Source organism: Mchenga conophoros, linkage group LG3 (genome assembly GCF_057382185.1).
Source record: "Mchenga conophoros isolate Kocher_MC1m ecotype Shallow Benthic linkage group LG3, M_conophoros_male_GT1.1, whole genome shotgun sequence".
NCBI lineage: Eukaryota > Metazoa > Chordata > Actinopteri > Cichliformes > Cichlidae > Mchenga > Mchenga conophoros.
The window spans coordinates 75316239-75330189 of NC_140528.1; the positions used below are offsets into that span (position 1 = coordinate 75316239).

At 42.3% G+C, this 13951-nt stretch overlaps 2 protein-coding genes across 2 annotated transcripts in view; one reads left to right on the top strand and one right to left on the bottom strand.

The window, feature by feature from the left end:
• sema4f (sema domain, immunoglobulin domain (Ig), transmembrane domain (TM) and short cytoplasmic domain, (semaphorin) 4F) overlaps window positions 1–6215 on the top strand; it is a 58286-nt gene extending 52071 nt beyond the window's left edge. The window contains exons 4-15 of the mRNA XM_085267255.1: window positions 81–179; window positions 560–668; window positions 804–923; window positions 1020–1171; window positions 1249–1430; window positions 1751–1892; window positions 2775–2988; window positions 3236–3345; window positions 3441–3592; window positions 3833–3888; window positions 4010–4200; window positions 4321–6215. Coding sequence (XP_085123381.1) covers window positions 81–179; window positions 560–668; window positions 804–923; window positions 1020–1171; window positions 1249–1430; window positions 1751–1892; window positions 2775–2988; window positions 3236–3345; window positions 3441–3592; window positions 3833–3888; window positions 4010–4200; window positions 4321–5028 — 2235 coding nt within the window. The 3' untranslated portion in view covers window positions 5029–6215. The remainder of the gene's footprint in view (window positions 1–80; window positions 180–559; window positions 669–803; window positions 924–1019; window positions 1172–1248; window positions 1431–1750; window positions 1893–2774; window positions 2989–3235; window positions 3346–3440; window positions 3593–3832; window positions 3889–4009; window positions 4201–4320) is intronic.
• A 3677-nt stretch (window positions 6216–9892) lies between these two features.
• Window positions 9893–11864, bottom strand: LOC146580488 (uncharacterized). The gene is made up of 4 exons (XM_085267256.1): window positions 11727–11864; window positions 11370–11497; window positions 11215–11268; window positions 9893–11098 (listed from the first exon to the last, which is right to left on the bottom strand). Exons 1-4 carry the CDS (start codon window positions 11767–11769, stop codon window positions 10811–10813), a joined length of 513 nt encoding a protein of 170 aa, XP_085123382.1. The 5' UTR covers window positions 11770–11864; the 3' UTR covers window positions 9893–10810.
• Window positions 11865–13951: the final 2087 nt, after the last annotated feature.

A 13951-nucleotide genomic window follows, 5' to 3' on the forward strand; every position in this document is an offset into this window, starting at 1 on the left:
TGTTAAACCGAGCTTAAAATGGATACAGTATCTTGCCTTCTATGTTGCCTTTATTTTTTACTGTTTGTCTCCCCCTGCAGGGCGACTGCAGGAACTACATCCGACTGTTGGAGTTCCTGGGAGATGGTCGCATCTATGTGTGCGGCACCTATGCTTTCGACCCTCAGTGTGCCTTCTTGGTGAGTGCGTCCATGCGCTTGTAGTTTAGCGACTGATGCATGATGATGACCTCTGACCCCGCTCAAACAGACAGACATACAGACAGGCGAGCCACAATATGGTTACATAATGGGTTTGAGTTTGCACATGCAGCATTAATGAGTGCAGATGGATCTCCCACACTTGTACCCATAATGCGTTTATACACCACCTGCAGTGAGGTCTAAAGACTTTTCCAGGCTTCAGCAACACCTTCTCACAGTAACTATTTTTAGGAGTTCATAATGAATGAATTATGAATGAAGCAGTGTAAGTTGCCAATAAGCAATCTGTACGAGATCAGACAGAAAAGCCTGTAATTAATTAGGAAATATAAGTCCTTTGTTTCTCTTCTCTGCAGAATGCCACTACATTTACTCTGGAAGAAGTTGATGGAGTGGTGAGGATGGAGTCAGGGAAGGGAAAGTGTCCTTTTGAGCCTAGTCAGCATTACACAGCTATTATGGCAGGTAAGTACCACTGTGTGTGATTGACTGATTAAGTTTCCTGGTCAAAATGAAAATTTTAAACAAGAGTTTTTAAGCTCTCTTGATATCTTTATATAAAATAAACGTTGTCCTTTCTCTCATTTTTTTGCCTTTTAGATGGTCTCCTTTACACAGCAGCTACCAGCAACTTCCTGGGAACACTCTTCGACATCTCCCGGGCAACGGGCCCTGAGCAGGAGCGCATCCGAACTGAACGATCCATCAACTGGCTCAGCGGTAAGAGACACATTTGCCCACAGTCACACATGCTGACCCCACACTTTCCCACAAGGATAATTAGAACTGTGTGTCTGCGGGTGTTTTTTCTCTCAGACCCAGAATTTGTCAGCTCAGCTTTCATAGAGCAGTCCGCAGGAAACCCGACAGGAGACGATGACAAAATCTACTTCTTCTTTAACGAGGTGGCCAAAGAATATGACTTCTACACCAAAGTCAAAGTACCCAGGGTGGCCCGGGTCTGCAAGGTAACCCACTGTCTTGACTGAATCATTGATCCCTATATATGATTGAATCCCTGTTAAGATTAACTCTGTCTGTTCAGTCTGATGTGGGAGGGATGAAGACTCTGCAGCGACGTTGGACCACCTTTCTCAAGGCACAGCTGGTGTGCGAGGACAAGCCCAGCGGCCAGCGCTATAACGTCCTAACTGATGTTTTCACCATGCAACATATTCCAGGCGACCCCAGCAGCACACACTTCTATGGACTGTTCACCTCCCAGTGGTAAGCCAAAGAGTAACCAAGAGGCCAGAGCAGAGCCTTGGTCATACGAGATATTGTAACACTAGAAATGTAGTTTCTTGCTGTTGTCTTCTGTTGTAGACAAATATAGATGATCTATCAGTGGATATGGTGCAATACAGGCTCATTCACAGTTTTCAATTGCATGATATAAAAAGTATAAATAAGCATGAAGCTGTTTACTTGCTGTAGCTTCATGCTTATTTTCCAAAAAAAAGATGTGATTTTACTCTTTTTAAAAAATGAGCTTTTTCCTTCCATACTTAGCATCATGCTAAACATTTATTTTCCCTTCCTCACAGGGAGCAAGTAGACCTGTCGGCCGTGTGTGTTTTCAGCCTGTCTGACATCAGCAAAGTGTTGGATGGTTCATTTAAAGAGCTGAAGAAAAGCTGCGACAACTGGATCAATCATGAGCCGATCCCCTCACCGCGGCCTGGCCAGGTATTAAACTGCACTTTCACATTTTCGATGATTTACACTGCTTTTCTGAATCTAAATATGGCAGCCCGCAAACATCACGGATGATTTATGGTTGTTGTAGAAGATTTTACAATCTAAATAATGCTTGGTTTACACTGAACATCCTCTTTAAAGTTCAGAAAGGAGGAGACATTATGTGAATTTCTCTAGTGGATGTTTAGGAATCATTTCTTTGATCCAAGGCGTAACTTGTTTGGTCCAATATTTTTTTATCCTGCCAAAAATACTTGATCTGTTTGGCATTTAAAACTGAGGTTAAATGAGGTTTGTTCTCTTTTATTAGCAACGTGTCCTTCTGGATATGATCCAAAGATACTCTTTTACTCTGACCTTTTCCCAAAAGGTCAGAGTAAAAACACAGTTTCTTTAATCTGTGAGAAGTTAGTGAATATGTTTGGTGTACATATATTTATTTTAACAGTTATATTTAACAGGGTGGCACACATGTTCAAAAGTACAGCCATCTGTTTATCTTAATTTTAGCCATCTATTCAAGTACAGGCTGATTTTCAATCCTCTGTTCAGATTTTAGTTCCACAAATCTTCATCCAGTGCATTTATAATGTGAACTCTGATGAGGCGGATGTATAGACTTTATAACATTTGGTTTTACAAGAGTTCTCAGCTGTATATATTAAAAAATAATAGATGAAAATAAATTCCAGGTTAAATTTATACCTTAGTTATTTCTAAAAACATGATATCTTCACATTTTAAAGGAGGCACATATGAAATATTGTGAAGCCCTCTGGAAGTTCAAACTTTAAATGTACCATGCATGCATTTTATTTGACTTTACTACCATAAATTACTAAGACACACCCTTTCCTTTCTTTATAATAGTGTTTAAACAGTGCATTAAAGGCTGAGGGCTTTGAGTCCTCGCTAAAACTTCCTGACAAGGTGCTGACATTTGTGAGAGACCACCCTCTGATGGAGAACAGTGTGACTGCAGCATCCCTGCTGGTTCGAAAGGGAATCAGTTACACCAAACTGGCTGTAAATCTGAAGGACGGCAGCGAGGAGCGGAGGGCAGCAGTGCTGTATCTAGGAACAGGTGAGAGATCAGACAATAGAGACGACAGGAGGATATAGAAATTGTAGTGCGTTTAAAATTGTAGTTAATGTAGGCAGCTCCCTAAAGCTGAACTAAGATACAGATAAAGATAATGGTCCTTAGAAATTAAATACTGAAGTCAATGCAAAATTGATAAAAACCTAAACTTTCACAAGTTGTATTAGAAGTTGTGACACGAATGTGAAATAATTAAATAAATAAAAATAAATAAAAAAATGTGTTGCAGACCGTGGGGAGCTCCACCAGGTGGCAGTAGTGGGCCAGAATGTCACCTTACTGCAGGAGACTCCTCTGTTCACATCACAGGAACCTGTTAACAATATATTACTGCACAAGGTAGAGCGCACGTGCGTGTACATACACATACTATAAGCACAGCCGTGCTTCGTTCCATTTCTCAGCGATTCTGCAACTGTTCTCCGTGTTTCCAGGGCCACGCTCTGGTGGGCAGCCCTCTGTCTCTGGCTCGTGTCCAAGCTGAAGGCTGCGCTCTGTATCGCAGCTGTGAGGTGTGCGCCAGAGCCAGAGGACTGGGCTGTGTGTGGAGCACAAAGGAGGAAGCCTGCAAGCAAACAACAGAAGAGTGAGTACTACAGGAATATCACAATGAATTGGAAATTTTCCAGAAAAATGGAAATGAAAGGCAGGCAGCAGCTGTATAAGGTTATAAAATACCACAGTGACCCATTTTTATTCCAGCAATACTTTCGTGTACCAATGTTTTCCTAAGGAAAAAAAAATGGAAATGTAATACAGAAAATTGAGCTATATGTAAGAAGCGTTTATAACATATAATATGTTATAATTTTGCCCTTGTGTGCAGGCCCGGTCCCGGTGATGTGGTAGACGCTGCCTTAAAAAAGTGTAATGTAGCAGAAGGTAAGTTTATACTTTCATTTAAGATAACGTGATCGTCGCTGTCCAGTGTGATTGTGAGTGAAAATGCCTCTGCTGTTGTTAATCAGCTATTCGCCGTCTCCGTTCTCGCCCTCCGCTCTAGGTCGCTGCAATCCGTCGCCCCAAGTGCTGCAAGTGTTCCGGGGCCTGCGCCTCTTGTTGTCGTGCGTCCAGCTGTCCCCTCAGCCCTGTAGCTGGGAGTATCCTCCCCACAGACACACCAGGCAGCACAACTCTGACCTGGAGGTGGTTGTCACTGACGACAATCTGGGAAACTATGTCTGCACGTGCCAGGTATGAAGCTACGAGGCAGGCCTGTGTTTGCTTTCCTTTTGTCATTTTTTGTTGTTTTTGCTTTTTTTTTTTTTTTGAAAATAAGGACTTTTTTTTGTCTGTGCTATTTCTCTCATCTAGGAGGGGGGCCCGGCAGTCAGAGACCCCACCCCTTGCCGCAGAGCAGCCTATTATCTGACACTAGAAGCTCCCAGTGTCGAAAAAGTATCAACATCCGAAGGTCGTCATATCCTGGCCTTGTACATATTTGCCATCTTACTAGTTTTAAGTTTTGTCGCCGTCCTTATCTTCTTTGTGAAACGGCGGTGTGGGATTGCCCGCAACCTGCCAGATAATTCGTTGTCATCGGGAAAGGGGCGGGACTTGCTGGGTTCCTCGGCCACTCCTCAATCTCCCAGCAGCTCCAGCCTTTTCTCGGATGGATTCCGGATGGCGGAAAAACGAAACGGGACGGCGACTTCGACCACAACAACCACGCTCCTTAGCAACCATGGAAACGGTGGGCACAGTTACAGCGACACTCTGATAAGCAGCAACTCCAGCAACGGCCATGGGAATTCTCTGTACGCCAACTGCAACACGAGCGGCAGCGGGAGGAGGCTTGGCCCTGAATTTCTATCACCAGATATGCTGGACAGAAGGACGGGGGAGCGGGAGAGAGTGAGGTCTGAGGGGGGAGAGAGAGAGTCAGGGGAGGGAGAAGAGGTGGAGGAGGGTCTGAGGGATGGGTTGGGGGAAGGAATGAAAAGACTAGAAGAGGAGATCTCCAGCTTTACCATGTTTAAATCACCAGCACCGCTGGCTAGGTGTGAAGAAAGTTCGATATGAAAATGTTCGATACCATTTTGCATCCTCCAAAAAACCTGAAAACTACTGGAATCAGTGCAAAGTGGCTACTGCCAAATGCCTTTGAATACGAGCTGTGACGTGAGAGAGACTTCAGAGATTTATGAGAAATATAACTTTATGTCCAAGCATGTGAGAGAGACCTGTTATGCACAGAGAGAGCTGCAGGACAGAAATCATATGACAGTGTTGGTATAGACTTCTTATAATGAGTAACTCAGGATGAGAGCTGTTGCCGATGTACATATAAATGTAAATATGAGCAGTGTGAACAGGTGATAATGGACTTGAAACTGAGCGATTACATAATTCTAATATTACAAAGAATCAAAGATGAAACGTCTACATCTGTAGACATGGAAAAGCCATATTGTCTTTCTCCTTAACCCCTGTTGTTGTTTGCTCTCATTTGCTTCTCCTGGAAAGGAAAAGTGCACTTCTCTCTCACCGCCTGTCTCTCTTTCTCTTGCTGTCTGTGCTTCTCTTTCTCACACACACCACTTGAATCTCAAAACTCGATGGGTTCAAAGGCACCAAAGGACTGCTGAGCCATAGACTGCCCGGTCAGACCTGGGCCTCAAACAGAGAAACGTCACTGACAGAGATTTAGAACCATAAATTCACTGAGGAGCCTTCACATGGACTGCAGTGACTGTGACGGGGCTGTCCCTTTCTGCTCTGCCGAAGATGTGCAGAGGCTGATAGGTTCAAGGTCCGTCAGACTTGTGTCACTGTGGAAAAGTGTAGTTGCAGCGAAGACGCGAGAAACTGAATGCTGCTTTCTGTCACTGCTCAGATTCACCATCACTGAGACAGAAGTCGTTCAAAGGATATGAAATTCATTTCAGTCTCTAGGAATGGACCTTATAGACTCAAAGACACCATCACCTCATGTTGTGAGTGTGGATTTTAACATAAAGTGTATTGTTTTGTCACGTTGTTTTGTAATAAAACATTTAAAAAGTTATTATCCTGTTGCCGTACTGTCTGCTAAAAGCATGGATGTGGGGACATGTAACAAATAGTGACGTGTCCTTCTTTTGAATGCACAAAGCAGCTTCTGTGCCTCATGTCTGTGTAACTGTCTTCACCGTAGTGCGTATGTGGTCCTGTTTGTGTCTATGACTGAGTGTGGGTACCTTGGTACATGAAATACATGGATTATATTACACCGTTGCAAATGCATCCTTTCATTTTTCAGTTCTTTAACTATACAGTGATGAGCTGTAAAGTTCATCAATTTCCCACATGTCTGCTGTAGAGCTTTGAGTTCCAATAATTCATCATTCATACAGTAATGTTTGGTTTTTTTTGCTCACATGCTAAGGTAATGGGTTGCATTTATTTATATAGCGCTTTTCAAGACACCTAAAGCGCTGTATAATTCCACTATCATTCACTCTCACATTCACACACTGGTGGAGGCAAGCTTCAGTCAGTCTGCCCTGAGACTGAATGTGTCCTTGGGTGAAGTGTCTTGCCCAAGGACCCCTGAGCCACGGTCGCCCCAAGGTTTCAAAATGCTGTACAAACAGTATAGAAATAGAGCTCAGAAATCCAAAGAATCCAAGACACATGAGAACAAGATCATAGACAACAAGAGACAACTCGACAAAGTGCAATGGGCGACTGAGACAATATATTACATAAAAAGGTGACTATAGAGACACAGTTGAAAAACGTAATAATAAAGAACCTAAGAATCATCCTGATGATCTTTAATAATAAAAAACTGACAGGACCAAAAAACACAAAACACTGGGTCAGCAATCCAGGACCATGACAGCATTGTCAAGCTAAAAGTACTGCCCAACTGACTGATTTGATTCAGCACCAACATATAGTTGTTACTTGACATGAAGCCTATCTGCTCAGGAAAGAGAGCCTGGGCTGTGCATACTCTGCTGATGATCTGACTACTGAGAGTGAAGTGTCTGGAAGGAGTCACTACAGGAAACTAGTGAAAGTGTAAATAAAGACGCAGCCCTCTACTCCTCATTCTCCCTGACAATATTAGCCTTACTTTCCTTCACGTAATTCTCAATGTTTTCCATAAATGTGTCAATTCAAGGAAAACCATCAGGTAAAATTTTCGCAGATTTCTTCAGTCACGCCCTGGTGAATCAGCAGGCAGCTGATCAGTAGTGTTTTTGTTTCTCTCTCTCTCCCCCTCTCTCGCCTGGGTGGAACTCGTTGCAGGTTCACGTCCTCGGCCCACGCACCTGTGAAGAGGAAACACCTGTGCCTCATTATCGCTGTCAACGTTTAAACCAGAGGATGGCAGCTACTCGTCGCTGGATCGTCGTGTGACTCAAAATATAGTTGATAGCTCTTGCTGGTTCTGTGCCTTTGTGCTAATGTGTATCCTCTACATAGATTTCCTGGATCTGTCACTGTGTTTCCTGAGAAGATTCTTATTGTGAGTGATTGGAGATTGGCTGGCAGCGAGCAGTGTGTGACCGAAGAGGAGAGAATGTTTTTTCCTGTCTTCCCCTCTCTGGATTTGCCAGAGCCCTTGCCCCTGTCACCGCTGCTGTTTGACTGAGGAAGAATAAAGTAGTCGTGGTAAGCCAATCACACGATCACTTTAAGATGACAAAGCAACAAGGTGATAGATACCAGTTTTTAAATTGTGTTGATAGGCCACGTAAAACCAGAGTCATGATAAACAATAGATACGGTGTTTTTTCCTTAATAGTTTCGTCATGTTTACTGTCTAAGGACAGTGCTAGCAAGCACTCTGCTTATGACCAAAAAACAAAAAAAATAGTCCGTTCGTTTTGGTGGAAAAATGCACCATGTCAACCAATCAAAAAATGATATGGCAACATGATATCTGGTTGTTTAGGAAAAGGGGCAAGTTTTGGAAGTGACGGCGAGAGAAAGAAATACAGCAGAAAAAGAGAGAGTGAGTTTTGAGGTGTGAGAGATTTGTGAGGTTTAGCGTGTTTGTAGTGTGTAGTTGGTCTTGTGTAGTTAATGTGTTGTGGATAGTTTTGTGTTGTGTGTCAGAACAATGAGGTGACTGCTGTCTCCAGGTAGAAAACAGGAGTGATACACCTGCTGCTGTCAGACCTGCAGGTATCAGGCTGTGATGTTCTCCTTTATACTGGACAGAAATTATTTTTTTGAAGTGGCACAAATAATTTGTGTGGCATCTTATTGAATGTAGAACAGCTGATTGTTCTGTAAATAGTTTGAAATGGTTATTTAAAAAAGGGTAAAAGGTAAATGGCTGCAAATAACTTTGTTTGCTAAATTTGTGCATATGATTTTAAACTCATCCCCAAGTGGAGGAGTTCAAGTATCTCGGGGTCTTGTTCGCGAGTGATGGGAGAAGGGAGCCGGAGATCGACAGACGGATTGGTGCTGCAGCCGCAGTGATGCGGACGCTGCACCGGTCCGTCGTGGTGAAGAGGGAGCTGAGTGTAAAAGTGAAGTTCTCAATTTACCGGTCGATCTACGTCCCTACCCTCACCTATGGCCACGAGCTGTGGGTAGTGACCGAAAGAACGAGATCGCGGATACAAGCGGCAGAAATGAGCTTCCTCCGAAGGGTGGCTGGCCTCTCCCTTAGAGTTAGGGTGAGAAGTTCGGCCATTCTGGAGGGGCTCAGAGTAGAGCTACTGCTGCTCCTCCACATCGAAAGGAGCCAGTTGAGGTGGTTCGGGTATCTGACAAGGATGCCTCCTGGGCGAAGTTTTCCGGGCATGTCCCACCGGGACACGCTGGAGAGTCTCTTGGCTGGCCTGGGAACGCCTTGGAGTTCCCCCGATAAGCTGGAGGAGGTGGCTGGGGACAGGGAGGTCTAGGCTTCTCCGCTTGGGCTGCTGCCCCTGCGACCCGGCCCCGAATAAGCGGAGCAAAATGGATGGATGGATGGTGGGACTTCAAGAGAACTGTATATAAACGAATGCCCAAACGAACAAAACGGCTCTGAGAGCCGGGTCTTTGAAGTGACAAAGCAGCACGTACAAACTTCAAAACATGTACAAAAGACAACAGAAGTGCTCCAGGATGCTGGGCGCAGTGTTGAGCTTTTGTTACCTAGTGGCTACACAAGCCAAGAAGTACCAACAACTGGATTTGGTGTGTGGTAGTAACAGGTAAATGAACTTTTTTTTTTAAAATTATTTGAACATATATGCGTGCTTGTGTGTAAATACACAAACAATACACACATGCTTTCAATTGTGTAATTTAAGTGATCTAGTAGCTCTGCTTTGGAAGTTCAGTTAACGCTAGAAATGTGCTTTGGAGTTTGTACGTGCTTTGTCTCTAGGGGCCACCGCATATATTTATATATAAACATATATAAATAAAACCACTTTTTTTTTTACATTAGTAATTCCTTTTGTGCATAATTTTATATTATTGTTAATAATAATTAAAAATTAATTAAAGCAACAAAACAACCTGAAGAGGCGGTTGGGAGCCGAAAGAGCCGGCTCTCTAAAAAGAGCCAGAAATCCCATCACTACTAAGAATCACCCTGAAGATCATTAATAATAAACAACCGAAGGGACCAAAAAACATGATCTGACTACTGAGAGTGAGGTGTAAGGAAGGAGTCAATACAGGAAACTAGTAAAGGTGTAAGATGCAGCATGATGCTTATGAAAGTACATTATGGACAAACATTGAATGCGTTTCTCCAGTTACCATCATGCACCAGTAATCAGGCTTTCTTAACAAGGGTGTCTGTGCCAGTGGTTATGTGGTTAACCCAATTCAATGCAAAAATACGAATGCTGTAGCACTATACAAATAAATGAAAAAACAAAACATGTTGAATTCTCCCAATTCTTTTAATCTTTGGGCTGAAGGAAGGACAGTACTCGGTGTATAAATGCTCAATCAACAATCATTTATTTTCATACAATTCAACACTTAAGAGCATTTAGAACGTCCGGACGGGAGAGATGCCTGCAGAGGGTTCACAGCATGTCTCGAAATGGCGACGAGTTTCACAGCCGCTTCTGACGACCCCCACCTAGTCATAAAAGCTACATCTTCACACGTTTTTCTAATTCTTAGCAAGACTGGCTCCTGACCTTGGCTCCCTGTCTTTCTGCTCTAAGGAAGGTGGGGGTGTGGAATGTGGTTTATCTCTTCTGCCCTAGACACAAAGTCTCCTGCTCACAACCTTCTTTTTATGATTCAACAATAAAGCATGTCAAGAAAACAGTGTAAGACATTCACAGCCGATCAAGGATACAGAGTGATGCACACTTTATCTAATGAACTACAAAATGATTATGTTCTTTTAACCCAAGAGTATAATGAGAACTAAACTACATACACAGCACACCATCTAAACTAGAGGATAATATATGTCCTACAGCTGTTATCATAATTCAACTACCTTGACTACGGGCATAAAATAACATATGTTTTACTACTGGTCTCAACAAACAAAAGGTCAAACATTCGCAATACTACTACTACTACTACTAACAATAATAATAATAATAGTTATTATTATAGTATTCAATTATAAATACCATCATCAATTAAACAGCAGAAACTTTCTGGTGAGGGCATACTTGCATTTCACAAGAATGTGACCAGGTAATTAATCATTATGTTGCTGAGGAAAAGAAACAATAGTAGTAGTAGGTAAATGTCTTTAATGTATGGCAGTTTGCAGTTTATAATATATATATATATATATATATATATATATATATATATATATATATAATGGAAACTAACCAGAGATACAACAGATTGTTAAAGAAAAATGAAATGACTGGCATGGAAGTTACAATTCATCTCGGTGTTCCTCAATGCATTTAATGCGTTTGTTCAGCTCTCCCAGTTCCTTTTCAGTTTCCTCCATTTTCTCACCCAAGTTCTTATTCTTCCTGTCAATTTCAACCTTAATCACCGCCACTAAATTCTTATAGCTCTCCATAAGTGTGACTTCTTCATAAAAACCATCAGGTGAATCTTTCGTAGATCTCTTCATCACTTCGATAAACGGATCCATAAGCTTCAAGTATTCACTCAACAGTTCGGAATTGAAGTTCACCTCTTCCTCACGCTGAGCCTGATGGAAATTTAACAGTTTCATATTACAGGAAGGCAGTTTACTATGTTGTAACGTTATATTTGGTCATATATATCCATGAGTTTCTTATTGCAGTTCTCTGAACATGCACTGACCTTCAGTTTGTCCAGATGTTGTTTCATGTTCTGATAGTTTTCTTTGAATTGTGTCTGAAATCAATCATATACAAGTGGTTACACTAAAAAATACAACAGCAACTTTGTTTGTGGTGACTCGCAAAATTACTGAAGGTTAAGAAAAAACAATTTACCAGCTGGTCCTTGTCTATCCAAGCACTTGAAAGGGAAACCAGAGACAGCAGCGTGAACATGAGGAACAAGCCTTTGGTGGTGCTGCAAACAGTCACTGATGCCATCACTCTTCTGAGAAACTCTGTCTCTAAGCCAAAGACGTACAGTGTTAAGAGTTGAATTGAAGGTTTACAAACTACAGATGAACATCTTCATTATCCAGTGGAGTTATCATTTTAAATTTTAAAAAGTGCAACTTTAAAGATTTACAAAGAATCACAATTGAAAAACTCAAATTACAACTCAATCTAAAACGTTTAATTTCTTTATAAGAAAATGTGAAGTCTGTATAAACCATGTTATAGTGAGTTACTTACCTGTGATGAAGCTGATGAATGAAGAAACAAAGATACGGCTCATCACACAGTTCTTTTATACATGCTTGTGGTGACACCTCCCATTTTGCGTGTGTGTGTGTGTTGTGTGTGGGCATGCGGTTGGGTGTGCTGCAGTGTGGTCTGCGTGCAGAGCCATTAACAGTTAGCTTCCTCAGACTTTCAGTTTTGTTTCTGTCAATAGAAAATTGTACTTAGTAGTCAGTATAATCTTTTAATAATATAAGTTTTGAAGATATGCGTAGCCTATTTTAGAGTTTAGAAATGTGTTAGAATGTAGAATTATTGTAGAGACACTGACACTGTCCTCGATGTAATAAAGACCTGAGTATGTCAGGAATTTAGGAGTAGATTTCTAGGAGACCCTCCCCCAGTTTGAACTGTGAAAGTGAGACAAAGAGAGGTTAATGTTGCGTGGGAATTCCTCAGGGCATGCCTGGGTGGGAGTCTCAAAGTTTGTAACTAAAATAACTTTGGTTTGGAAGGGAGATGGACTTTTATGACCTTCGGGAAGGCACGTACATAGAGATATACGCACATAGTGCTTTAACTGTTACGCACGCACATCCACACGCACACTCACACATACACACAGGTACGCGCATACACTCACTCATGTGCTCGTGCACATAGACACAGACACAGAGTTTGCAGCACACCGTGGGGGTTTTATGATGGGGTCGCTCCTACAAAACTGTGTTTCACAGACAAAGGAGTGAAGATTTTTCAGAGGGACAGCAGACTGTTGTTTTAATTCACTGTGACCCGTTATCAAGCAGGGAAGGAGCAGTGCCTGCTAGATAAGAGCTTAACAAGCAGTTTCACTTCGTACCAGGTAGAGGAGCCTCTCCTGGCACACACACACACACACACACACTCCAATGTAATAAACGAACGCACCTACTGTTGTATATAAATAAAGACCAAGGGGGACACACGAAGGCTGTCTTAGGCTTGTCATCCTTGGCTACCTGTACCTGATAGTAACTGGACTTAAGGTCCATGACCGAAAACAATTTAGCTTCACTGACAGCTGTAAATGTCTCCTCAATATTCGGCAGGGCATATGCATCTCGCATAGTTCTTAGATTTAATTTACAGTAATCTATGCATAGCCTTTTTGAGCCATTCTTCTTCCTTACCAATACAATTGATGAGGCAAAAAGACTTTGTGACTCTTGAACGATACCTGCATCAAGTAGTTCTCTTAGATGTTGTTTTACAGCCTCCCTGTCAGTTGGTTGTATGGGCCTTAGCCACTCTTTGAAGTGCTTTTCATTGTTCAATTTGATTTGGTGTTCTACAGCTGTGGTGTGGCCATGTGATATGTCATCGAGAACAAAAATTTCGGGGATGGATCTCATCTTTTCCAGAATACAGTCTGGGATGGGAGAATCATCAAGATTGGATGCGTGGTTGTCGCTGTTTGGTTCATTTCCAGCCGCACAAGCTGGAGCAACTGTTGGGAACTGGATTCCCTCCCCGGTCCTTTGATTCTGACCTGGTACAAGAAAAACGACTCAAGACAGAACGCTTATTCCATCAATTCTTGATACACCGTGTACGCGGGAGATGTGCATAGCACGAAAGCCATCTGCAGATCAGAAGGGCAGTCCCTGGATCTGCTACATTTATACTGCTTTCAGACTTCCTCAGTCAGCATCTGCCTATCCTATGTGGTTAGTACTTTGTGTTGTTTGCCCCATTATTCATGCACAGTTTCAATCAGAACACCTCCCTATACGGTTATCTGTCTCAACTTTATTTTCTATTTCCCTGCACATGCCCTCACTTACTATCTGTGTGGGTGACCTTTACATGAACTCTCCATGCACCTTAAGCTTCACTGTCTAGTTCTGCTTTGCAATCTACGCTGGGTTATATCTTTGTCTATACTTATTCAGATGTGTTAGATGTGTTAGACAGCCGTTAGTGCTGTTTGTTCTGTACCATTTCCTTTAAATGCTATTTTCTCTGTCTGACTATTTTTCTCCTGCAGCTACACAGAAGCCTGCCCTTACAAGAAGGCCTGACCTTAAGATGACACTCTCATACTCTAATGCAGCAAAATATTGCTGTTAATCTATATAATGCAGCAAGCTAATACATCACATTCGTCTTTGGCTCTCAGCGAAGGCGGTCGCACTTTTTCTCCTCTCCTCCTCTCCCTTAGCTTCCCTGCTTAGCCTCTTATGTCCTTGTCTAGT